The sequence below is a fragment of the Onychomys torridus genome, chromosome 4, assembly GCF_903995425.1.
Source record: "Onychomys torridus chromosome 4, mOncTor1.1, whole genome shotgun sequence".
Taxonomy (NCBI): domain Eukaryota; kingdom Metazoa; phylum Chordata; class Mammalia; order Rodentia; family Cricetidae; genus Onychomys; species Onychomys torridus.
This window is the reverse complement of record NC_050446.1, coordinates 14,467,666-14,492,637: the sequence shown is the minus strand read 5'-3', so window position 1 is coordinate 14,492,637 and position 24,972 is coordinate 14,467,666. Positions and strand designations below refer to the sequence as shown.

Below are 24,972 nucleotides of genomic sequence, written 5' to 3'. Positions count from 1 at the left end.
TGAAGGCTAAGGAGAGCTGAAGGCAGATGGAGTAATGAGGACAGTGGTAACAATGGTGTCAGTAGCAACTGTTTATTGAGAGCCATTCTTACGCCGGACAGTGACTGAAATATCCCACCACCTTGCATTGTGTCACGAATAAGCCATGAGGTGGGCTGACGTTTGTCTTCATCGGCCGAGTGAGGGCCCCTGGTCCTGTGACATGAACTGCAGTCAATTAGAAACAGCTGGACCTTAGGCATCTGCAGGCTTCAGGGTCTGGATTGAACTTTGGTCCTTGCAGGACAAAGCCAATATTGATCCCGGCTGCTCTGGGCTACCGTGTTTGGTGAGGGTCTTAGGTTGGGTGAGCTTTTGAAGGCTGGGTTTGTGCAGTGCAGGCCTCTCCTGCTAGCTACGGTGGCCTTCAGGTACACACCCCAACCTCTGTCTGGAACAGGTGAGGGTCCTGCAGCTCTTGCCTTCTCCTATAAATCTATTACTGCTATATCTCTGTTCACATTTGTGTTTACCCTCACCAGCTGGAGCTCAGGAGCTGGTGTTATGACCCAGCCAATGCCTGTTCATGGCGAGCACACGGGGTTCTGTTCACAGCCCTTCTTGTTGGGACAGTCTCCTTCAGAGGCTGTCCTTGGCTTAGTGTCCTTGGCTTTAGCCACTATCTGGGCTGCGGGGTGTGTAAGCACTCTGGCTGGCTCAGGCTCTTGGGCAGGCCTGGTCTTGGGGCTGGTGATAGCAAGTCTTTGCTGATTACCAGATTCTGAGCATGGGCTTCAAAACGTGGCCAACATCCTAGGCTCTGCTTAGCGGCCGGAGCGGTCCAGGAGCATGAAGAACACTCCTAGTAACATGAGTGGCATGAAGATGAGCACCAGCCCCAGCAGTTCTAATGCCAGCAGGCTCAGCAGTGATAGACGGCGGGCACATGGGCCACGTTCCCGCAGTCTCCACAGCCAGGTACCTAGGCTGGGAGGACAGGGTAGGAAGGGGAGGCAGCTCCGGCCTCCCACAGGCCCTGCCAGAAAACGCAGCCGGTAGCGGTGTTCTAAGGATCCCCAAGGCCCAGGGCCTGGGCGCAGGGGTGTAGTGGATGCAGTGGGCACTGGGCGCTGGGGTCCATCAGCTCTGAGCAGTTCCTCCTGCAGCTGACAGATCTCCCACTCTAGCATGGGTGTCTTCTGACGACACAGTGGACAGCACACACGGCCCAGGTCAGTTCTGGGGGTCATGCCTAACAGTTGGTGCAGGCAGCCCACACACAGGCTGTGACCACAGTTCAGCAAGGCCGGGTGGTGTTCATCAGGCCCGTAAGGCTCAGTGCAGATGGGACATTCCTCCTCTGCCTGTCCCTCACCCTCTTCCTGCTCCTCCATAGTTGACAGGGCCCAGACACCAGTTGGATCTCTGGTCCCCAGTTCAGGCTTACTGTCTGGAGTCCTGGCACCTTGGGGGGCCATGAGATGATCCTCTTCATCTGCTGGTAGCTGGCACAGTGGGTCCAGGAGCTCAGGACTCAAAGAGGCACAAGGTGAAGTGGTGGGTGCAGAGCTGGTGTCATCAGGCCCCAGGGTTGAACCACCAGAACAGAAATCGGGATGGGTTGATTGCGACTCCAGGGTGACAGCAGGGATTGTTGAGGGGCGTGAAGGTTAGGAGGCCGTCAGGAGCCAGGCAGAGCTTGGTCTCCGATCACTGGAGCACTGACCTCTTGATACACCTTTGGGCTTGCTGACCCCACTGGAAGTAAACTTCACTTGGATCCCCACAGCGTTGTCAGTTCCTGGTATCCCCAGCCTCAGAGTGGTATTGGCCAGGTCTGGTCTCTGTTCCAGCAGTTGTTGGACAAAACAGAGGTTCCTCACCTCCCAGCTGCCCTCGGACCTGTCTGACTCCTCCAGCAGGGTTTCTCTTTCCAGGGGTAGAGGCCCTGCCCATGGGCGGGCCAACCCATACCACGCCCCCTCCACCTGCTCATTCTTCTAGCTCTTTGGGAAGGAAAGAATAGTGTGTTCCAGCACTTGACTGGGACTTTCTAATGGCTCTCTGGGCCTGCTTGACCATCAAACGGCATGACCTTGGCCGAGCTGTTAAGGTTTAAGATCAGACAGAGCCAAGCTACCTGCAAAGGGGACACCAGCAGGAACTTACACACCACACACTCAAGCACAGGTAACTAACAAGGACATATGTGTACACAGCCTGTGCACATGCCCTGGAAAGGTCTCTGGCCACCACTAGCCGCTGCAGATCATCCATGACCCAGCCATTACCCTCAAATCTAGGAGAAGCAAAGAAGCAGGGGTAGCTACCCAGGCAGTTTACTGAAGATGTTTAAGGACCTGAAGACAGACTGACTTGTGCATTCTCAATGCTCAGGAAACTTAGCCCCCGGGGGCCTCTCACCTGAGCCCCACAGATGCTGTGGGGTGAATGGAAATAGCACCAGAGCAGAGGGACAGTGCGGCCCTCACAGGACTCCATGCCTCTCGGAGGCCTCAGCAGGATCCTGGTGGTATGGACCGCAGTGCAGATGTGGGGCACAATGGAAGGGACCGAGAGGAAACCAGACTTACACTGGGGTTGGGGCTAAGTGTGGGTGGAACACTGGGTTTCATGGAGTTTGGCTCTATTCAGAGTGCCCTCCTAGTCAGCTGGCACCAAGAAGCTCCACCATGGGTCTAAGAAGTGTTCTGGGATCAGAGGATAGGAGGTGACAATGGGCCTCCAGACTCCAGCAGGCTCTCCAGTGTAGCTGTTAATGTGGATGGGAGCCAACCAGCGGCTCCTCAGGCCCAGGTCTCAGTCTGGAAGCGCAGTGTCTGCTGGAGCCTGGCAAGGTAGGCAGCTGCGTCTTGATTGGAGAGTTGTCCTTCTTCTTGGAAAATGGATGTCAGGGCTTCCATAACGTCCGTAGGCATATACTTAGCATTGCTGGAGGGGCAAGCCTCAGAAAGCTCAGTGATCCTGTGGCCCCAACCCCCACTTCCCACCTCTGAAGGCTGGTCCACTCCTCTGAACTGCCCGCTGGCTTACCCTGCTAGGTAGAAGTAGGCACCCTGGCGATCCAGCAGCTCCCAGACAAGTGGTCCCAGCTCGCAGAGCCGGTGCTGCACATAGACCTTCCGCTCCTGCAGGTGTCAGAGGTTGAGCTTCAGCCGTCCAGCCTCCTGCCCCATCCACCGTCAGCCAACTCACCTGCTCCCGGGAGAAGGCTGTAACCAGGGTCAGGCAGCCCTTCTTCTCCAGCTCCTGCCACTCAGTCTGCCAGTAGAAGTCCTGACCCCGCTGGCGGCAGCCAAAGAACAAGACGTTTCCTGGGGTACATAAGGTGGCCCCCGTCTGGATGCAGGGATTCAGCCAAATCAGTCTCAGTGGTCACATTGCCCTGGGACTCCTGTACTCACCAGTTCGGCCATGGGCCACTCGCTCTTGAATGGCTGCTCGGAAGGGGGCCACACCAGTTCCAGGCCCCACCATGATAATGGGTATGTCTGGTGTCTCTGGGAACGAGAAGCTCCCAGGCCGCACCCATAGAGGCACCCGGACAGGTCCTGTGTAGAAGGGAGATGGCATGAAGGAGGTCAAGACAAGGTTGAGGTGCTCACTGGTGGGGCTTGACCTCCTGTGGCAGGAGGCACAGGGGAAGTAGGAGCTTGAGGCTACAGCCTCTCCCACCCCCAGAAACATGGATTACCTTGCTCAGGATTCAGAGATGCTAGCCAGGAAGAGCAGAGGCCACGGCGGGGCTCCTTGAGGCGAGTCTGGTACTGTACCACAGCCACAAGGATCTGTAGCCTCCTGGGATGAGCCTAGGGGCACAGTGAGGGCCTTGCTCTGCTAACCCACTCCTCCCTGCTACCAACCCCACCCAGTGACAGTCCCTGTAGAGAAACAGTCCCTGTTCAGAAGGCAGCCCCTGTCTGCAAACACCCTGTCCAGTCCCAGCTTTCCCACAGCCAGTCTTCAGTTCTACTCAAGAGTCCCTCACCAGCAGGGAGGAAGCAATGGAGAAGGCCCGTGGGCGGATCCGAGGGATAAGGTCCAGAAGGTAGTCTGGAGGAATGGCAGCGGCTGTGTGTGGAAAGTCACATAGCACCTGGAGAGAGAGAGTTTTAGCATGGCGGTGGTATGCTATGGCTCAAGGGCCCATACCCACCTCCCTGCCCACTAGCCCACCTCCAAGATGGTCCTGCAGGGCCGGTTACAGTACTCCCAGAGCTCTTCCTGACCTCTGGCAGAGCTGAATTCCAGCAGCTTCTCCCGCTCCAGCCCGTGTGGGGAAAGACAAGCCAAGAGTTCAAAGAAGGAACGGCGGGGCACGCTGGCAATGTCCAAGTACTGTGACACAAGATGCCACACAGTGCAGGGCTGAGGCAGCCCTGGTGGGTAAGGGACACCTGCAGGAACGCCACGGAGCCTTGGTGGGTAGGGACATCATGGGGTGCTTTGGACCTTACAAGGTGGTGCATCTCCCATACTCACCTGGCTCCCGTGGCTTAAGCATGAAAAACTGATTGGGGTCCAAGTGCAGCAACTGGCAGAACTGCTGGGTGTGGGTCTCCGAGTTAGAGGGCATGATTAACACGACATCGCCAGCAGCAAAACTACGTGGGAAAAGCCACGGGGTGAGAGTGGTGTGGGAAGAAGGAGCAAGCTGAGGGGAGGGGCCGGGGAGGGGTGGGGCTAAGGAGAAGGGAGAAAGTGAATATTCAGGGAAGGCTGGGGGTCTGTGTGTAGAGATACCCGAGCCACTGAGCTGCCTAGTCCTTGGTTCTGGGAGACCCTTCTGAAACCCTATCCACTGCCTACCTTTTTTTCCCTGACCACATCAGCTTCCTAGGAACACGGGGGCACCCTGCCTGATTGCTTGAGGGCTTTGGCCCCTTACCTAATACTCGAGTCTGTAATGTCAAACTCAATCAGCCGAACATCCTGGAAATGTTGAGGGCCAGTGACCCTCTGGTTGGTGACCACAGGAGCCAGGAAGGGCTGTAACTCTGATGGGGGTCTCTGAGGGGCTGAGCTGGCTATGTTCAGTTCCTCAGCCGCTTCGCTGGGGACCTCCTGAAGAAACTGGAAGATGAACTTGGAGGGCAAGCTGCAGGGGAAAGTGGAAATATCAGCTGTGGAGGGGCCACCCAACCATACCTCGAGGGAGTGTTAACCAGCTCAAAGTCCATTGGTACTCATACACCCAAGGTTCAGACTCACGGGACTCCAAGAGGGATCTCAGGAAAGTCTAGGGGCACTGGGTACAGAACCATTATCTTCTTCCAAAGGTCTCCCAGCCAGGGGTCAATGGCAGCATCAGGCCTAGGAGAGAGCATAGGCACTGGCCTCTGATGGCCAGAGCCAAGACGGGGTGCCAAAGAGGGGCACTGCAACCACCACTTACCCCAGCTCATGCTGGTCATCACCTAGACATGGGGGCAGCAGGGCACTGCCTCCTAACTGCAGCAGCCGACGATGTAGCTTCTTGGCCACAAAGTTGAACCTGTGGAGACAGCAAGACTGGCTGGAATAACCAATAGTGAGGACAGGTAGTTTAGTTGACCTCTTGGGCAGATCAAATAGTACAGGGCTTCGCTCAAGGGTTACTCTTCCTCAGCAGTGCACACTGGCAGCGTCCTAGGAGAGGGTGGGGCTTCAGTATTCAGGGGATGAGAGATTGGAGCAACAAGGACAAACCCTGTAAGAGGACTCACCCACAGAACCGTGGAGGCCATATATATATATATGTATATATATGGCGGGGACCCTAGGATGACTGTACCTTATAATAACATTTGGTTTTACTCAATTACTGAGCAACCCTCAATGAAACATTTCACTATTAAGATAAGAATTTATACTGTATCAAGCTAATAATAGAAAAATAAATAATTTTAAAAAACCCTATAAGAGAAAACCCATGAGCTGTTTCCTAACAAGCCACTTGAAGATAAGCTGTCCATCTAAGTGCTCTTTTCAAGTTCTCAATTTTTCACAGTAGGATTTGAACCTGTGAGGAACAGGGACAGATCAGATTGAACTCCATCATGTGTTGTAATATAATGCTGGCTGGTCTGAGCTTCATCATGCCCTGAATTATGCGGTGGTACCCTGCCATCCTGTTCCTTCCCCAACTGTGGTCTCCTCTGTGCCAAGTCCTTGTAAGGATTTAGGGTGCCTACCAGTGGCTATCTGTAGATAAGGTTGATCAGCTGACACAGTGCAGGGATACATGGCATACAGTGGATGGGCACTTGAGGGCCCAGTTGCCTGTCTCAGTTCTTGCTTAATCTTGAGAACTATCCCTATCTGGCCAGCATGTCCACCCTCTACTCACTTGGCATATGAGGAGTCCCCGAGGCCTAGGACAGCAAAGTCCATTTGACAGAGGGAGGTGGACAGCAGGCTCTTTCGGAATATGAACCTCCAGAAGTTCTGTAAACCATAGGAAACCATGTTAGGACCCCCGTTCAGGCCAGTTTTCTGTCTGTCTGTCTGAGGCCCCAGCAGGGAGAGGATGGTGTAGAAGACCATTAGAGCCTAGAAGTGTACACTGGCCAGAAAGTGTACCTTTCCTTTGCATGGTGCAAATTACAGAGCAGGAACCTGTACACAAAGAAAACTTATCCTAACTGTGTAAGTACTTCTGTAGCTCAACGCCTCATGCTGTAAGTGGTAATCTAGTTACTAGGGCAACCTAATGCCCTCTTGCAGTATACTCAATAAACTATTTTTCCTGTTCTGGTCTAAGGGGTGAATTCACTTACCACCAACCTATTGCTTCCCTATTATTGTAGTGGTAGGCCAGCCAGTCCAATTCAGAGGGGATGGGCCAGACAGAAGTTCTGACTGAAGTCTTCTGGGTGAAAAAGGGAGATGGGGAGGATTGGGGACTTAGCTCAGTGGTAGAATGCTTGCCTAGCAAGCACGAGGCCCTGGGTTCGATCCTCAGCTCCACAAAAAAAAAAAAAAAGAGATGGGGTATGCCCTGACTCTCTAAAGGTGTCGACTTACTGGTTCATGCCCTTGAACTCTGGGTTTACACTGACCTTTCCAGTTTGGTGACTATTGCTGAGAAGCCAGTGCTACCTACTTGTTGCCCTCTGTCCTGTTGGCCATCAGGTCATGCTGTTTGTTTCCAATAGTTAAACCCACATTCTGTGAGTGACCCTTTGTAGGCATGTGGTCGCTGTCTCAGGCTGCATTCTTGTTCTTTCATTACTTACCTTCTTCTGAAGTCTTCACTCCAGCAGGTTCATTCATTTGTTCATTCATTCATTTTCTCTCTGTGTGTATGTGTGTGACCTATTTGTACTTGATGAAAAAGCTCTAAGACATGCCTGTCCTACAGAGGGTTTCACCAGCAGGGGATAGCCGAGACTCAGTTATTTTCCAATAACTCCAATGTGTTTTAAAGATCAGGGCAGAGAGGCCAAGGTCTTCCTGTTCAGCAGTCAGTAAGTTACTGAGGAACCATGCCCCTGCATGTGCTTTTGGGCTTTGGATCTATAGCCTCTTCAAAGGTTTCCAGTTCCTGCTGTGACTGAGTCAGACACTACTGACTCCTGATCTTATGTGGGGGGTGCTGGGTACCTTATCTGTCTATAGACCAGAACCTCATACCAGTTTGAGGATGGCCTCAAACTCAGTAGTCCTCAACAGCTTCAGCCTCTGGAATGCTGAGATTACAGTGGAACACTACCATATCTGGTTGATATTTTTTGAACACTGAGACACCTGTCATGTGGGTGAGGGCAGCCTTGAACTCCTGACACTTCTACTTCAGCTTCTCCAGTGTTTAAGACTATAGACTCTGTCCACATACACTGCTCCTTAACGACCCTTGGGAAAACTCTCCAGACTGGTCTTTTTTTTTTTGTATGTGGAGCTGAGGATCGAACCCACGGCCTTGCCAAGTGCTCTACCACTGAGCTAAATCCCCAACCGCCAGACTGGTCTTTATTGTACTTCGATTCACCTTTGATGGCTGCCTCTCATGACTCCTACCTTTGTTTGTTTGTTTTTTGAGACAAGAATTTCTCTGTCTAGCTTTGGAACCTGTCCTGGAACTAACTCTGTAGACCAGGCTGGCCTCGAACTCACAGAGATCCGACTGCCTCTGCCTCCTAAGTGCTGGAATTAAAGGCGGTGCCACCATGGCCGCCTGGCTGACTCCTACCTTCTTACTGACCTTTGGGAAGGGAAACTCCTGTCTGACCGTGACCATGATAGACAGCAGTCCTGGAGGAGACAGGGGCTTGAATTTTTTTTTCCCTACAATTTTATTTTGGCTGCTTCAACAGTGACTCTGATTTCAGCACCCTCCTCCTACTACACAGCTAACTGAGTTCCCCTGGACATCTCCTGGCGCCTGCCCACCCACATCCACTCACTCTGCAGGTGTAACGACAGCATATCCTGTTTCCTGTGTTGTGCTTCTGTCCTTCCTCATCTCCTCGATCCCTCTGATGACTCCATCTTTTTGGCCTCTCTGGAATGTGCATGCTTTATTCTGCCTTGTGTCCCACCCAGCTCAAACGGTGTGAGCACCTTTGGCTTGTGGTGGTGCACTTTCCAGCCTTATCCCTGCCTCCTGCAGACATGTGGTGGTCTCGCTACAATGCACAGGGCTACTGTGTCACTTCCACGGTTTCTATAGCTTTCATCCTAAACCCACGTGTTTCACTGTGGCCACCCAGGCTTTGTTTTGTTGTTGTTGTTGTTGTGAGACAGGGTTTCTCTGTGTAGTTTTGGTGCCTGCCCTGGATATCACTCTGTAGACCAGGCTGGCCTCGAACTCACAAAAATCCACCTGCCTCTGCCTCCCCAGTGCTAGGATTAAAGGCGTGCGCCACCACTGCCTGCTTGCCACCCAGGTTTTTTGAACGAAGTTTTCTTCCTTCCCTCTTTCTGCTAGCAGTCTGTGGCTGGGAAATCGTCAACTTTCTGCCCTTCACACAGGTTGCTTCTCACCACCACCTGCCCCTGCCTTTTATTTATTTATTTTGGAGACAGGGTCTCACTATGTAACACTGGCTAGCATGGAAGTCACTATGTAGACCAGGCTGGCCTGGAACTCGCAGAGCTCTGTCTGCCTCTGCCTCCCAAGTGCTAGGATTAAAGTGCTCCTTTCTTCCAAAAAGTTGTGTCCGATTCCATGACCCCCTCACTCCCAGAACATCTGACATCTGGTATTTTCCTGGTAATTGGCCATTAAACCTGTTATTTTTACCACTGAGCTCCATGAAGGAGAAATGTGTATTCTGTGTCCCAGATGATGTTAGGAATATGTGCTTGGAAAAAAAAAAAAAAAAAGAATGAATGTTTTCTGAATGTTACAAACCTTGAACTTCAACACATGACTCAGACCAGATCCCTATGTAGGTATGGGAAAACAAATAAAATAGCCAAAAAGGTAGGGATCAAGGCTACTGAGTGGTTCTTAAGAGCTATTTCTCTCCCCAGATCATTCAAAGAATACTTCTCAAAGTCTCCTCTCATATGCAGCATGCACTGAAGGGCAGCTATTTCCTGGGCATTTTGGGACTCTCACCGCAATGAAAACGGGGTGAGGGTACACATCAGGCCAGCCTTACCTTCATGTTGTCAGGAGGGTCTCCTTGGCCTGTGGTCGCACAAACAAATATCACCAGGGGCTCTCTAATGAGATTCGCCTCAAGGACAAGACACGGGTATATGTAAGGTGTCTGACAGCCCTGATCAGTCCCCTCCCTGCACCGCTCCCCGCCCCCCTCATTCATCTACGGTGACTGTAAAGTGTTTGGAGAATTATTCCCAGTGGCTACCAGGCCCTTCTCTTTCACAGGTCTCGGCCTCGTGCCAAGCCTCCCTTTCCCCTAAATCCGCCTGGGGCCGAAGGGCCGCACTCTAACGTCCTCCGTTGGAGGACGCGAGGTCCGGTGGAGGGTCTCCGCCGTCACACCCGAGCCTCACCACCGAATAAGAGTCCAGGGCTTGCACGCGGCAACCTAGCCGCCGGCGCCGGGCTTCGCGGCCCAGCCTCTCCGCCTCATCCTGGGCTGTGCCAGTCTGGCTGCCGAAAAGCACAAGTAGCTGCGGAACCTGCATTACTGGACACGCCGGCCAGAACCGCACACTCCACTAACTTCCCCTTTCCGCTATCAACAGGAAATGACGCGTTTAGCCTGCGCCAGTGCGAGGTGGGTGGGACGTGGGTAGGCGGGGATAGCGTCTAGACCGCGCGCGTCCACTAGCATCCCGTTCCGGGTTCAGGCTCCGGGTCTGGAGAGCGGCGGAGCGCCGGGGCCGGGGTTCAGGCAGGGCTTGGACCGCTTGTTGCCTCGCATGTGCAGCGGCGGCAGCAGGCGGTAGTCAGGACCGCGGACGAAGTGGGCACGGCCCGGTGCGGGGCGCTGTCGGCCGGCATTAAACAGGCGCGATGTTATTCTCACTGCGGGAGCTGGTGCAGTGGCTGGGCTTCGCCACCTTTGAGATCTTTGTGCACCTGCTGGCCCTGTTGGTGTTTTCCGTGCTTTTAGCACTACGAGTGGACGGCTTGGCCCCGAGCCTCTCCTGGTGGAACGTATTTGTGCCCCTTTTCGCCGCCGACGGGCTCAGCACCTACTTCACCACCATCGTGTCGGTGCGCCTCTTCCAAGACGGGGAGAAACGACTTGCTGTACTGCGCCTCTTCTGGGTTCTCACAGTCCTCAGCCTCAAGTTTGTCTTTGAGATGCTGCTGTGCCAGAAGCTAGTGGAGCAAACTCGAGAGCTCTGGTTCGGCCTGATCACGTCTCCGGTCTTCATTCTCCTGCAGCTGCTCATGATCCGGGCTTGTCGCGTCAACTAGCCTCGAGCAGGGGCTGGAAATGGAGCACTGCGCAGCTGGAGTGCTAGATCTCCCAGTCCAGATCCTACTTGGCGCCACACTGGAGGAACTTTGGTCAGAAATCAGTGTCTGCTTGTGCCCAGTTTACTGTCCAGTTTTAACTATATCTAAGATTGTTTTCTCAGCAAAACTTAAAAGTGAAGCCTCGATTATTAAATTTTATTTCCTGTTATTTATGCGCGGAGTTGCCAGACAATACTGAACTTTTCTGACATTTGGGAACTGCATATAAGTAAAATATCCTGATAGGCCCTGAAAATTTCCCATGGTGATGTACCCCTTTGTAAATCAGCTTGTTGATTTAGCAGCACTGACCTCAGAACTTACCCCTCCATCGGTCCAGGCCAGACATCTCTATACGATTGATGATGTGACAGAGCTTGCATCACTTTTCTGTGTCCTGGGGAAGATTAGCCTTTTCTTCATTCCACCCCACATAGAGACTGTTGAAAAAAGGCATGAGTAGGACCCTGTGTGATTATCTGCAATCTGAGAAAAAAACTCTGGTCTCAAGACATTGCTTGATTTCCTGGCCCAACAGATTGCAGTTTCACGGAGTTTCCCACCACCTTGTGGCAGGCGTCATTAGTACACCTGAGACAGACCTCCCAAAGGGACCAAAGACAGGAATAGGTGCTCACATGCTCGTGGAAATGGATACTTACACATAAGAGCTTGTGAACAGTTTGAGTTTATTGACCTAAGGTCTTTGATTTTATGTCAGTCGTGCCAAATGATACCATTTTGCTCAGATGGAAAAAAAATGTTTCTTGAAATCAACAATATATACCTAGGCACCTCAATGTTTGAGTAAGGTGGATGCTAAGATGTTCTTTGCCATGTGGACAGCTGGTCACAGGGTTGAGTTGGTTGGTGCACCAGAATGCCTGGCTAGAGCACAATGCGGGGTAGACTATTGGAAAGTCCCTTATTTTAGAAGATGGGTAACTTGTACCACTGCCTAGCTGAAAACAGACTCTACTTTCTAGATCGTGACACCAGAGCTCTCCACTCCTTGCTAAGCTCTCATGACACCCTTTACAGTTGACATGATTTTTTTTTAATGGCCCAGATCTGAGAACCTTATTTAAAAATAGGGTGTCATGTAGCCAAGCCATGCCTCAAACTCGTTTTTGTTTTGTGGGGGCTTCTTTGGTTGGTTGGTTGGTTTGGTTTTTTCTTTTTTTTTTTTAATTCTTCTTCTTCTTTTTTTTTTTTTTTGGTTTTTCGAGACAGGGTTTCTCTGTGTAGCTTTGCGCCTTTCCTGGAACTTGATTTGGAGACTAGGCTGGCCTTGAACTCACAGAAATTTGCCTGCCTCTGCCTCCCACCACCGCCCAGCTCTTTAAAAAAAAAAAAAAAAAAATTTATTTATTCTGTATACCATGTTCTGCATGCCTGTATGCCAGAAGAGGGCGCCAGATCTCATTACAGTGGTGGGAGTCACCCTGTGGTTTCTGGGAATTGAACTCAGGACCTCTGCAAGAACTGCCAGTGTGTTAACTGCTGAGCCATCTCTCCAGCCCTGGTTTGGTTTTTCAAGACAGGGTTTCTTTGTATATAGCCTTGGCTGTCCTGACACTCTTTCTGTAGACTGGCTGGCCTTGAACTCAGATATCTACCATATTAGGCAAACATTATATTATTAGTAGTAACTAGTAGTAGTAATACTACTACTGAAACAGGAACTCACTATGTAACCTTGACTGGCCTGGAATTTACTCTGTAGACCAGGCTTCAAACTTGTAGAGGTCAGCCTCTCCCTCCCAAGTGCTAGGGTTAAAGGCACACACCACTGGCATAGACAAGCATTCTACCAACTGAGCTACATTACAGCTTTTACATTTTAAAATTATTTCTGTGTGTGTGTGTGTGTGTGTGTGTGTGTGTGAATAATACAGGTGCATGTGTGTCACACCACTTAGGCATTTATTTGTTAGCCTTGTGATATTGGAACAAACTCAGTCTGGACTACTTACAAGCGCCTCTGCCTGCTTAGCCGTCCAATAAGCTCTTTTCTTTTCTTTTTTTTTGAGACAGGGTTTCTCTGTGTAGCTTTGCGCAGTTCCTGGAACTCACTTGGTAGCCCAGGCTGGCCTCAAACTCATAGAGATCTGCCTGCCTCTGCCTCCCGAGTGCTGGGATTACCAACACCCGGCCCATAAGCTCTTAAATCTTACATTTTTAAAGGATTAAAACAGGATGCTGCTGAGCAGCCATGGCAGACGCCTTTAATCCCAGCACTCGGGAGGCAGAGGCTGGCAGATCTCTGTGAGTCTACAGAGTGAGATCCAGGACAGGCACCAAAACTACACAGAGAAACCCTGTCTCAAAAACAAAATAAAACTGTTAGGGACCAAACATGAACCATGGAAAAGTACTAGCTAGGTCAGAGAACAAGTCATATGCCCACTGCCCTTTCCCAGAGCAGTAACACCCGTTTACTAACCAGAGGCCCCCAAAGATAAGAGAACATTCCACAGTCAGGTGCCATGACAACTGAATGTAAAGAACATTCCAGGGTCAGGTAGCCTGGCAATAGAACAAATGGGCCTGACCTTAGCCAACATCCTGCAGTTGCATGTTCTGCACATCTCCCACATCCTGCACCCCTTCCATGTTCTACACATCTCTTCCCCCTTCCCTCCTCTCTGCCCCTTCCCCCTCCTGTGCTATATAAGCCTTGCTGAGGGAAGTAAAATTTGCAGCTTGATCAGAATCCTGTCTTGCTGTCCTCCTTTGTGTCTCCCGTCCCTTTCATTCTCTCCCGTAGGTGGGTTGCCCCCATTGATACCCCGCTGGCCAGGGCACAAAACCAAACAAACAAACAAAAAACTCCAAAAAACAGGATGCCACAAGTGTTTCCTGAAGTGACTGTAAAAAAAAAGAGAGAGAGAGAGAGAGACAGAGAGAGAGAAAAGAAAGAGGAGAAAAGGACTTGGGGCTAGAGCTTCATTGATAGAATGTTCGCCTGTAATCCTCTTGGGGTGGGGTGGAGGCAGGAGTATTAAAACTACAATGTTATCACTGATAACACGATTGAAGCCAGCCTGGGCTGTGAGATGCAGCAGCCTGACGAGGGGGCGGGAGAGTCTAAAAGAACATCAACAAAAGTTAATATTTGACAGATCTAATGTGACCTGCAGAGTACAGCACAGCTGTTTTTTTTTTTTTTTTTAAAGACAGGATTTCTCTGTGTAGCCTTGACTGTCCTGGAACTTTTGTAGACTAGGCTGGCCTGTAACTCACAGAGATCTGCCTGCCTCTCCCTCCCAAGTGCTGGGATTAAAGGCATGCACCACTACTGCCCGGCTAGATCATTCTTAAAAAAAAAAAAAAAAAAAAAAAGCCGGCCAGTGGTGGTGTACACCTTTAATCCCAGCACTTGAGAGGCAGAGGCAGGCAGATCTCTCTGAGTTCAAGGCCAGCCTGGTCTACAGAGCGAGCTCTAGGACAGGCACCAAAACAACATGAAGAAACCCAGTCTCGAAACCCACCCCCCAAAAATCATTAAAAAAAAAATAAATAATTACTAAAAAAAAAAAAAAGATTTATGTGTGGATATGCACCACGTGTGCAATGTCTGTGGAGGCCAGAAGAGGGTGTTGAATCCCCAGGAATGAGTTACAGCCATACAGGAGCAAGAAACCAAATCTAGGTCCTTCGTGGAGCATCACATGTTCTTGACACTGAGCTAGCTCAGCAGCCCCTGGAGCATTCTTTATTGTGGATGAAGACTGTCCCGAAGATGTAAGATGTTTAATAGTATGCCTAGTCTTTGCTTACTGGATGTCAGTAACAGCCTTCATTTGTAATAACTAAAAGTTTCTTCTGACATTGCCATGTTTCCTGGTGACAAAACTGTCTTTGTTGAGCATCACTAGGCGAATGACTGAGTGTGGCCCTTTGCAGAATGGGCCTGCTTCCCTGTGCTCCAGCACAGCAGCTTGTGACTCCTCTGTCTGGGGATGAACACTTAAACTTGTCTGCTACCCCAGCTAGAAGAAAATGTCTCCAACCCAGGCAAGATACAAGCTGAACTATGGAGTGGTTTTCCTTGTAACACTTCGTAGATTTTGTATTGTGCGTTCCTGTTTTGCTTTGGTAGTTTGGAATTGGGAAATCTGAGTAGAGAAGCCTTGAGTATTAGAAGCTTCCTTTGGAGAAGTGATTTGAGGGGCTGCAAGCTCACTAGCAGAGTGCTTACCCAGCATTCCAAAGGCTCTAGGTTCAATTTCTGATACTACCAAGGGAGAAATAAGAAGTGGTTTGGGAATGATGTCCAAGTAGTTGAAATTCAGATTATAATCTCTAGTCTAATGGAGCGGGCAAGAAGCTAAGTCAGAGGTACAGATAAGGAGATGCTGTAGACTGCTGTGCGACCTGGAAGCCAGTAAAGGCACACACCCCAAGGCTGAGTCTGCTGTTTTTGTAGAGACCCACATTCCATGAAGCAGAGTCCCGGGAAGGCAAGTGGTACCAGAGGCAGCAGTGCCCGGCCTCAGCTGACTGTTGACTGCAGGACACAGAAAGGAAGAACAGACTCCTAGATGGTAGCCCAGTTTTCTTTTTTCTTCTTTTTCTTTTTTCTTCTTCCTTCCTTCCTTCCTTCCTTCCTTCCTTCCTTCCTTCCTTCCTTCCTCCTCTCTCTCTCTCTCTCTCTCTCTCTCTCTCTCTTTCGAGACAAGGTTTCTCTGTGCAGCCCTGTCCTGGATCTTGCTCTGCAGACCAGGCTGGCCTCAAACTCACAGAGATCCACTTGCCTCTGCCTCCTGAGTGCTGGGATTAAAGGCGTGTGCTGCTGCCTAGTTTGTGGTCCCCAATTTTCTAATGCCTCCAAGCAGTTGGCCTACTGTGTACCCTGGGAAAGGGTGCAGATTGGACATTATGCAGTTCTGTCCAAAGAAACTTTTTCTAAAGACTGTTGGCTGTGAGGTTGTGCCCCCTGAGTCACTAACCCCCTACCCATTCTCCGAGATAGGGAGTTCAACAGGAGTGAGTGGGACCTATCCTAATTTTTGTGCACATTTGCATGACAGAACTGCCGAAGTGTATGAAGCTCTTCTTGTATGTGTGCCCTGTTTGTGTGTAGAAATGAGGCTGCTTATTTGGTATCTCCTACACCTATGGATACCTGGCAGGACCACAGATGGCAAGCTATGCACCAGAGATTCACTTACATAGGTCTAATCAACAGGTCTGGGATCTACAAAAACGAGATTCTCAAAAAATTTTTTCCCTTATGCCTGGATGGATTTCAGAAGCAGCATTTCTAGGTCCTGAAGGGGCCCTGGCCTGCCTGCTCACGGAGGATCAAGGACTCTGGATTAGAGCAGGGCCTGGGCTCCAAGGTGCAAGGCCCACACGCTTGTGTACTGTCCACTGGAGCAAGGAACGCTCTGCTTCCGCGCAGGGCTCTTTCCCAAGAAAACAGAGTTGCTGTCCGAGTGTCGAGGGGGTCGGAACTGTACCAAGGTCATCTAGGTCGCAAGGGTCCGCGAGGCGATATGCCAAGATCAGTCCTGCCTAATTGTGGTCCACAGGTGCTGAGTCCAGAGCGCAGAGGCGGAAGTGAGGGGCAGCCATTGAGCTGTGTCTCACTGGGGAGCGTGTTCACCGATCTTCACCAATAGAGACTGGCCGGTGCCGGTCGTAGTCCAATAAGAACTCTATAGGGGAGGGTGTAAGTGAGTGTTCGCCAATCAATTAGGCCGTATACCTCTACCATTGGCGGTCAGTTCTGCCCTTGGGTCAGAGCGCGCTTGCCCAATTGGCGGCTACCAAGGGGGGCGTGGCACGGCGCGGTACTGAGGCAGGTAGCTGAGAGTCTGTCGGGCGAGCGGCCGCCTGTGCAGTCCCGTCGGCGGCTGCGTCCGCAGCATGGCCGGCCTGGGGCGGCCGGGCCCGGGGCCGCGCACCGCGATGCCGGCCTGGAAGCGGGAGATCCTCGAGCGGAGGCGTGCTAAACTGGCCGCCCTGAGCGGAGGTCCCGGACCCGGAGCGGCGCCGGAGGGACAGAACGAGAAGCTGGTTCTGGCCGAGAGTCTGGGTCCGCTAAGCGAGAACCCGTTCATGAGACTTGAATCGGAGCGGCGGCGAGGGGCACGGCCGGCGCAGCAGCTGCTGGAGCTGTACCGTCGCGTGCCCGGCGTACGTACCATCCGAGCCGACAACATCCTCATCATCGAGTCAGCGCCTGGCTTCCCGCCCGCCGTGCCGCCCGCTGCGGGAATCCGCGCTGCCGAGGTAGTGGTGTACGAGGCGCCTCAGCCGGGCCGTGTCAGCCGCCTGCTGGAGAAGTTCGATTCCCCAGCCGCGCCCCGCAGCCGCGGAAGCCCAGAGCGCCCCCGCCCTGGGCTCCCGCAGCTTCCCGTGGCGTCTGCATCTGCTGCCACGCGCTCTCCCACCAATCGGTCGTTGGCTCCTGGCCCATCGGTGCTTCTCAGCCAGCCGGCACTCCCTGTTTCGTCTGTCCCGGTTGCTCCGCGCGCGGGACAGCGCTCCGCCTGTTGCGAGCCCGCGCACCCCGATGGCACCGCAGGCCCCGGGGCCCGGCGCAGCGACTTCCTCCAGAAGACCGGCAGCAACTCTTTCACTGTTCACCCCCGGGGCCTGCCCCGCGGTGCGGTCAATCGCTCGCTTTCTAATGGACCCATGACCCAGAAGTCCCCGGCCGGCCCTGCCAATGGGTTGTCGGGCTCTCCTCCTGCGCCGGGCAAGTGGAAGCCAAAGGTGGAGTCAGAGGAACCCTCCCTCCACCCACTCCCAAGCCCTGGGACCCCAAGTGCCACTCCAGTTGGGCCCCCTGCCTTCCCGGCGCCCAGTCCAGCCAGTGCCACTCCCAGCCAGCGCCGGTGGGTCTCCTCTGCCACCAGCGCCAATGACTCCTTCGAAATAAGGCCAGCCCCCAAGCCAGACGTGGAAACTATCCCAATCGGGGACCTTCAGGCCAGGGCCCTGGCCAACCTCCGTGTTAACTCCCGCAACTCCTTCATGCTGATCCCCAAGCGCAAGGCCCTTGGGGACCATCCTTCGGAGGGGAGGCAGTCAGAGGAGCCAAACAGGGAGGTAGGCTGGGCCTCTCAAAGCCAGGGGCTCAGAGCCCAGCTGGTGTCTACAGTGGATGGTTCACCAGCCCTAGAGAGGAGTCCCTTGGCTGCTGAGGAGCAGTGGGCAGCTAGGGAGGGGGGCTGCCCAAGGCCAGCCACTGCTGTCACAGACAAGTCTGTTAGGTGGCAGAGGCCATCCTCACCACCTCCATTTCTACCAGCCACTGTTGAAGCTGAGCCGGCTGAAGGCTTGGGGGTTCCTGGCTTGGCCAAGAATGGCCAGGAGCCTGGGAGGCCAGGACTTCCAGTCACCTTCATTGATGAAGTCGACTCAGAAGAGGAAGCCTCTCAAGAAGCCAAACTGCCCTCCTCAGCAGCTGGTGTGCCTCCCCAGTACCACCTGCACCTTGCCAGGCCTGGGCACACCACCTCGGAACTCCCAAACCGAGGCAGCAACACTTTCATAGTGGTGCCCAAGAGGAAGCCAGAGACCCTTCAGGAGCCACACTTCCGTCAGGCCAATGGGCAGTCCCAGCGACAGGAGGCTGAGGAACAGGATGCTGATGGCCTCTCAGGACCTCACACTGCCCTGGAGAACACCCTTAAGAAACGCTACCCCACTGTGCATGAGATTGAAGTGATCGGTGGTTACCTGGCCCTGCAAAAATCCTGCCTCATCAAGGCTGGCTCTTCAAGAAAAAAGGTAAATGGTAGGGAGAGGCTGCTGGCATGGTCCGTTTCTATATCGATGATAGAATTGGGCTGTGTGGTTGTGCCAGGTCCAGGGCTCTTGTAGGGCTGTGATGGCTCAAGGCTGGGGTTGGTCAGCCTACTATTTACCCCTGAGACTGGAAGGGAGAGCTGGCCAGGCAGTGCAGAGCTTCTGCATCCCTTTGGAATGGTTAGTTCCAACTAACTGGAGGTCTGCCTTCAGGAAATAGCCCGGTCTATTGGCTCTGACTAGGTCTTTGATTTGAAGGCAGCCTGGCATATTCCTATGGAGCCTGGTTTGGAAAGATATCCAGAGCAGTATGTAAATGAGAAGGAGGTAGGCCAGTCAATCTTTGCAGATCCTCTTCACCCTGAGGTCAGCCTGGACACACAGTCTATAAGCCAACTGGAGGTTCTCAGCACCCTGGAAGGTACTGGAGCCAGAGCTTGGCAGGCCTTTGCCTTCTGCAAGCATGGATTGAGTACCAAGGCTTCATGCCAGACTTAGTCAAGAGGGCCTTGGGCAGAGAGACTCAAGAACAATCCCCTAGAGGCTCATAGCTGGCCAGAGTGAGCCGTATTTCCTGTCTACCTCTGGCCAGTGGCTTGGAACCCTCTGGGCACAAGGAAAGCGTTCCTCAGATTCTTCCTATTTGTTCCAGGGTCTGTGTTTGTCCCCTGGGGCAAATTCCAAGACCAACCACACATGACTCTCAGTCAGCTGGTATAGGGAGGTGCGTACACCTTACCCTTCTGCCAGGATGGCATCCACAGTTTATGCCTCAGAGCAGCTAGGAGCTAGGCTCACCCCATTGTCACCTCCAGCCTCAGTTTCCTCGGGGACCCTTTGCAATGAGCCATACCACTTCCTCACTCTCCATTTTCTCCCCCACTGCCTGCTTCCTGTCACTACTGGTCTCTTGTAAGTTCATCTGCTGGGTCAGGAGTCCACAGTGACCTTTCTTGGGGGGATTCTGGTGAGGGGACTCAGAGCTGTAACAGTTTCTGCCACATGAGACCCTGTCTCTTCCACTCTCATCTGAGCTCTGTACTCTGAGTTCTTGGGGCACATTGGTCCAGGCTCCTCCCCCCTCTTTTCTGCTCTTTCCTTCCCTTGCTTCCTGATCCTGACCTTGGCATCTCTGTGAGGTGACCCATTGCCATGCTTGTCCAAGAAGCGATGAAAGCACCCCTTATGTAGATGAGGAGGCTGAAGCTTGGGAGGCTCAGGAGCTGAGTTCAGGTTCCTGTTTCCAGAGCCTTCCTCCTGTCCTGGGATAGTCCTCCACCTTGAGACCGAAAGTCTATCCTTCCCTGTCTAGAGACAACTGTGGGAGTCACTCATGGCTGGGCTTAAGGGAAAAGAGCAGGAGTTCCGGGTGTGATGGATGGTTCATGTAAATCTCAAAAACAAAAGCCAAGCCAAGCCCAAATACTATTGGGGGGGGGGGTAGGGCCCTAGCCAGCAGCCTGGTGTGTGGGCCAGTCTGAGGTAGTTGGGGGTCCAGATGGATGATGCTTACTATGGCCAAGTGGCCTGGGCAGGACCTTCTGTAGCAGAACAACCTGCTGGTTGTGCTGTCCTGACTACGAATGCACCAGCTGCCCTGCCCAGCAAGACACAGAATGCCTGTGGGAGGAGGCGGGGCAAAAGCTGCCCAACCTTCAGAGCAGTGTGCAGGGTGAGGCCTTCATGTACTTTGTCCTTTCGCCGACATTTGTCCTGCCTACAGCCCCTAGGGAAACCCAGGGTGCTTTTTTTTTTTTTTTTTTTTCAAGATAGGGTTTCTCTGTATAGTTTTGGTGCCTGTCCTGGAACTCACTCTGTAACTCAGGCTGGCCTTGAACTCACAGAGATCTGCCTGCCTCTGCTGCCTAATGCTGGGATTAAAGGTGTGCGCCACCACCACCCGGCTAAGGGGTGCTTGTTTTGAGGCTCAAATCATCGGCCTGGCCCAGACTCCTGCTTCTTCTTGGTGGGAGTAGGTAGGCCCAGAGGACCTTGGGGGCAACTGAACACTTTGGTTCTCCTTCCCCTATGACTGGGTGACCCCAAGGCAATGCTGGTGATTTTCTAGGGTATAGGTGAGGGATTGCTCCTCATTGGGACTTCTAGGCAGCAGGGCATGGTGTGGGGTAGCCTGTCATGGGTTGCCAGCTTGGCAGAGGGTATCATGACTTCACAGGGGCCCAGCCCTGTTCTAGGTAGTGAGGGTTACCTCTAATGATCAGTAGCCTTGAGAGGCAGCTTGGCAGGAACATTTCCATTTAATTTATCTGTTGGGAGAGAGATTCCCTGTCTGTGCCTCTCTTCTCTGATGTAGCATGTTGCAGCCTCCCAGCCCCCACTGTTTTCCTGGCAACTGGGGTGTCCTTTCACCCCTCCCTCCCTGATTGGGAGCACCAGTGGCTCCTACCTGTCTGGCTGCTCCTTCCGTTTTCCCACCTCCTGTTCCTGTGCCACACCCAAGCATGTTAGTGTCCTCAGGGTTCAGGCCTCCCACCTTCCCCGCAGGTATAACCTTCACCCTAACTTCTGTGGCCTAGTTGTGGCCCTCAGCCTGGCTCCCATTTGAAGGTGTGTCTATCCTTTCGGCTCTTTCCAGCAATATCATCTTCCTTCAGTCTGCAGCTGCCTCCCCTAGTTGAAGCTGGCCTGAGAGGCTTCTCTCCCCCAGTCTTCTCATGGTGACCCCTAGATGGTCTTTCTGGAGGAGCCAGAGACCCCTGCGAGGGACTGGACCTTAGTCATGAAATCTCACTGGTTCAGGCTCTGCCCTCTGGAGGAAGCAACTGGGCTATCCCAGTTGGGTAGCTCTGATCTATTGTCCTGTCACCCTGGGGGAACTCTGGCTGGGGGCCAGTGGGGGATGGGAGCCAGACAGTGTGTGCAAGGGAGTGGGGGCAGGGCCGGCTAGACCTCACCTCCAGCCGGGCCAGTTGAGCTGTTTCCTTGCTTTGAGTCCCGGGTTCGGTAACCCAAACTGGGTGTGTGTGGGTAGGGCAGGCTGAAGGAGAACAAAAGGGCCCTGTAAAAGCTGGGAGGTTCTGCCACCAAAGGCCCTGTGAAAGCCTGGAGGTTCCATCACCTGCCTGCTGTATTAGGTGTGCTGGGTAAAGTCCCCCCAGATACTGGTGGCCAGGTCTATACAGTGACAATCCCTGTCTGTGCCTCCCCCACCTGCCCTGGCAGCTCCACCCCTGGCAGGGGTCATAAGCATGAGTCACCTTGTGACCCACTGACCTATGCTGGAAGGGAGGAGGAGGCCTATGAACCCTGGCCTGGCAGAGGAGACAAGGGAGATAGTAAGTGACTGGGGGGAGGGGAGCAGCTAAGACAGGCAGGCTTATGAGCCACTTCCCCACCCCCAGCCTGGCCAGGCTGTGCCAGGCACCATACCCACATGTATCTATCCCCTCAGCCTCCCTGCTAGGAACTGGTCATGCAGACTAATGAGGGTGTGCTAATCCAGCTGGGCCCTGGCAGCGGGACCTGTATTCTCAGTAGCAGGGGGATGGGCCTCCAGAGCTCCATCCAGGGGCCACTTTGGTTTAGAAGGCTTCACGCCTGTTGGACCCTATACTGTCTTGGGCTCCTCCTACTAGGGTACTTGTCTCCAATTCACTGTAGTCTTCCAGGACTAGATAGGCCTTGAGGCCAGCATGCCTTCATATGGCAGGAGTGGACATCTCTGTGCTTTTGCCTGACCCAGGGGAGTCTTCCCATCTCCTGTTCATGTGTGTAGATGGTCAGAGTAGGGAGGACCTGTGAGAAGAGACCTCTCTGAACAGGCTGAGGAGAAGCTAGAAGCTCCCTTTCCTGGGGCCTTTCCCCTGGGGTGGGAAATCTCCCAGTGGGCAGAGAGGGCTTGGGTATTAACAGCCATGTGGGCAAGTGTGTCCATTGGTTGAGAGGGACAGGGGGCATGGCTGGCTCCTAGTCTAGCCTCCTGCTCTTGTGGGCCCTGTGCGTTCTGTGGCCTGTGCCAGGGTCACTTTGCTGCCTCAGGACAGGCTCAGCCCTCCTGCCAGGTTACTCTTCCATCCTGCTAGGCCTCTGGCTCCTTCCAGGGGAAGAGGGGGAACCTGAGCTGGCTGTTGGTGTCCTGTGCCTGGGAGTTTAATATTTCGAGCCCGGTAAGACTGCCCCATCTGCTGCAGATGAGTGCTCATGTTCATTACCGACCCACTAGGCTGAGCTCAGCTGAGAGGGCTAGAGAAGCTCAGCTCTCATAAGCTGAGGTGTGGGGCGGGGATGGTGGTTGTGCACTCCCAGTCCAGGCAGCAGACAGGAGGATCATGACAGAGGATGCCCCACAGCTTTCTGTCCTTCAGAACCAGGCCACTGGAAGAGAAGGGAGAATTTGCTTGAATATGAAATTTCTGGAGCCACTGAGGTACACAGTAGGGTAGGAGTTGGGGGTCACTGATAGTATTGCTGGTACCCTAAACTCTATGGAAATGGGACTCCCCACTAGCCTGAAAAATGGGTGATGGTGCAGCAGCACTTCCTGGGTATTAGCCTCTTTAGTAGGCCCCTGACAGTATGATGGTGCTCAGGATTTTTTAGGGGCACAGATTCCCAGCACATGGAATTAGCTTTAGGAGCTACTGCAGGCAGAGGGTGGGATAGGTGGGGCCTATAACTCTTGGTAGAAGGGTCTTCTCTCTCTGCTAGCATCTCTGCTGAACTGGGTGGAAGGGTCCCTGCTGACATGGCTCTTACTTCTAGATGAAAATATCCTTCAATGACAAGATCCTGCATACAACGTTTGAGTACCCTTCCGAGAGCTCCCTAGCACAGGAGGAAGCAGAGGAGGAGGAGGAGGAAGAAGGAGAGGAGGATGGCGAAGAGGAGGAAGTAGGGCTTGACTCAGAGAAGCCCTTTGCCCTCTTCCTGCCTCGGGCCACATTTGTAAGCAGTGTGGGACCTGAGATCCCCCGACTACCAGATGGCAGCTCAGGTAATCACCGCGTGTTGGGATGGGCAGGCTGGAGTGGAGCCTGGGCCATGTTTTCCAGGTGCCCATGCCTATTCTCTTGGGTCCACAGGCCTGTCCAGCTACACTCCCAAGCATTCTATGGCCTTCAGCAAGTGGCAGGAGCAGACAGTGGTGCAGGCTCCAAGTGAGGTGGAACTCCCACCCAAGGAGGTCATGGTAAGCCAGATGAAGCTAGGGGTGAACACCCGGACGCCCAAGGGCAGGCCTGCTTGGGAAGGGGTTGATGCCTGAAAAGGCTTAGTGGTTATATTCTCTTCTTTCTCTCAGCTAACACCTGCCAGTCAGAATGATCTCTCGGACTTCCGCAGCGAGCCAGCCCTCTATTTCTGAACCCTGGGGCTGCCAGGATGGCCAAGACTTAGTCCCAAGTGTGGTGGTTCTGGAAGCAAGTCAACGCCCAGGAGCCCTGACTTTATTCTGTGTCCTTCCATCTGGCTCTCCCAGCCTTCCTCTCTCCCTGTTGCCTCTTGCCCTTAGGGCCAGGTCTGAATCTCATTCCTGTTTGAGGGCTCCACGGAAGAACAGGTGGGAATTGCCTATGGGACAGGCTGACGTCTGTCCGTAACATCCCATTTGTGATGAGCTGGAGGCCTGAACAAATCTTGCCCCAGGGTGCTGTCTGTCCTGCCTCTCAGCTCCTACCTTCTGGGGAGTGGCCAGTCAGGAGTGAGAGGCTGTCCTAGCCATTTGCTCTTTGCTGAACCCCAGGCTCCTGCCCTCAGCGCATGATTCTGCCATGGTGGAACTCAGCTACCCTTCATGACAGATGGCAGGGTGTTTTCTTTCCTGATATTTGACTCAATAAACAGCACTGTACCAAGGCTGCTTTTGCCTTCTTTACACAGTCCTCAGTCTGAGAACAAGGTGGAGGTCTAACTTGGGTACCTGTGCAAAGAAGCAAAAGGTGGCCTGAGTCTGGTGTTCTTACACCTTGAGGTCTTGCTGGTCGAGGCTCTTGTTCTCTCCCCACCCCAATCCTGTTACTTTCTCAAAGCTAGTACAGTGGGAAGTGGTCCTAATCTCTGGGGTTTGGAACTCCATGTCCCAGGGGCCTTGCTGCCAGAGGGTAGAAGGTGAGTATTGTAAACGACAGGATTCACCATGGGGCCAGGAGCCTAGTAATGTAGCTGGTTGTGTGCAGCATAGGAATGGGGCTAAGTGAACTTGGGGCTTTTTTTTTTTCTGGTTTTCCAAGACAGGGTTTCTCTGTGTAGCTTTGGTGCCTTTCCTGGAACTCACTCTGTAGCCCAGGCTGGCCTCCAACTCACAGAGATCCTCCTGCCTCTGCCTCCTGGGTGCTGGGATTAAAGGCAGGCGGTGGTGGTGTTACCACCACCCAGAGGGACAG

At 53.0% G+C, this 24,972-nt stretch overlaps 4 protein-coding genes across 6 annotated transcripts; 2 read left to right on the top strand and 2 right to left on the bottom strand.

Moving 5' to 3' along the window:
- Window positions 1-58: 58 nt before the first annotated feature.
- Window positions 59-2,481, bottom strand: LOC118581717 (RING finger protein 225-like). Its single transcript, XM_036184199.1, has 2 exons — window positions 2,404-2,481; window positions 59-1,484 (listed from the first exon to the last, which is right to left on the bottom strand). The coding sequence occupies exons 1-2, from the start codon at window positions 2,479-2,481 to the stop codon at window positions 804-806; spliced, it is 759 nt and encodes a 252-aa protein (XP_036040092.1). The 3' UTR covers window positions 59-803.
- Window positions 2,482-2,783: 302 nt separating this feature from the next.
- Ndor1 (NADPH dependent diflavin oxidoreductase 1) lies at window positions 2,784-10,124 on the bottom strand. Of its 3 annotated transcripts, none has more exons than XM_036183580.1 (14): window positions 9,946-10,124; window positions 9,588-9,665; window positions 6,329-6,426; window positions 5,396-5,494; window positions 5,212-5,313; window positions 4,889-5,098; window positions 4,483-4,604; window positions 4,177-4,397; window positions 3,989-4,096; window positions 3,695-3,809; window positions 3,405-3,551; window positions 3,196-3,314; window positions 3,034-3,128; window positions 2,784-2,931 (listed from the first exon to the last, which is right to left on the bottom strand). In XM_036183580.1, exons 1-14 carry the CDS (start codon window positions 10,078-10,080, stop codon window positions 2,787-2,789), a joined length of 1,794 nt encoding a protein of 597 aa, XP_036039473.1. In that variant the 5' UTR covers window positions 10,081-10,124; the 3' UTR covers window positions 2,784-2,786. The 3 variants fall into 3 exon arrangements, with proteins under 3 accessions (XP_036039473.1, XP_036039474.1, XP_036039475.1); XM_036183581.1 differs by having other exon boundaries at window positions 9,588-9,616; window positions 9,946-10,002; XM_036183582.1 differs by lacking the exons at window positions 2,784-2,931; window positions 3,034-3,128 and having other exon boundaries at window positions 3,198-3,285.
- Window positions 10,125-10,196: 72 nt separating this feature from the next.
- On the top strand, window positions 10,197-11,664 carry Tmem203 (transmembrane protein 203). Its single transcript, XM_036184958.1, has one exon. The coding sequence runs from the start codon at window positions 10,412-10,414 to the stop codon at window positions 10,820-10,822; it is 411 nt and encodes a 136-aa protein (XP_036040851.1). The 5' UTR covers window positions 10,197-10,411; the 3' UTR covers window positions 10,823-11,664.
- Window positions 11,665-15,620: 3,956 nt separating this feature from the next.
- Window positions 15,621-24,446, top strand: Tprn (taperin). Its single transcript, XM_036185757.1, has 4 exons — window positions 15,621-18,613; window positions 23,354-23,585; window positions 23,674-23,780; window positions 23,892-24,446. Exons 1-4 carry the CDS (start codon window positions 16,742-16,744, stop codon window positions 23,952-23,954), a joined length of 2,274 nt encoding a protein of 757 aa, XP_036041650.1. The 5' UTR covers window positions 15,621-16,741; the 3' UTR covers window positions 23,955-24,446.
- The last annotated feature ends 526 nt before the right edge of the window (window positions 24,447-24,972 follow it).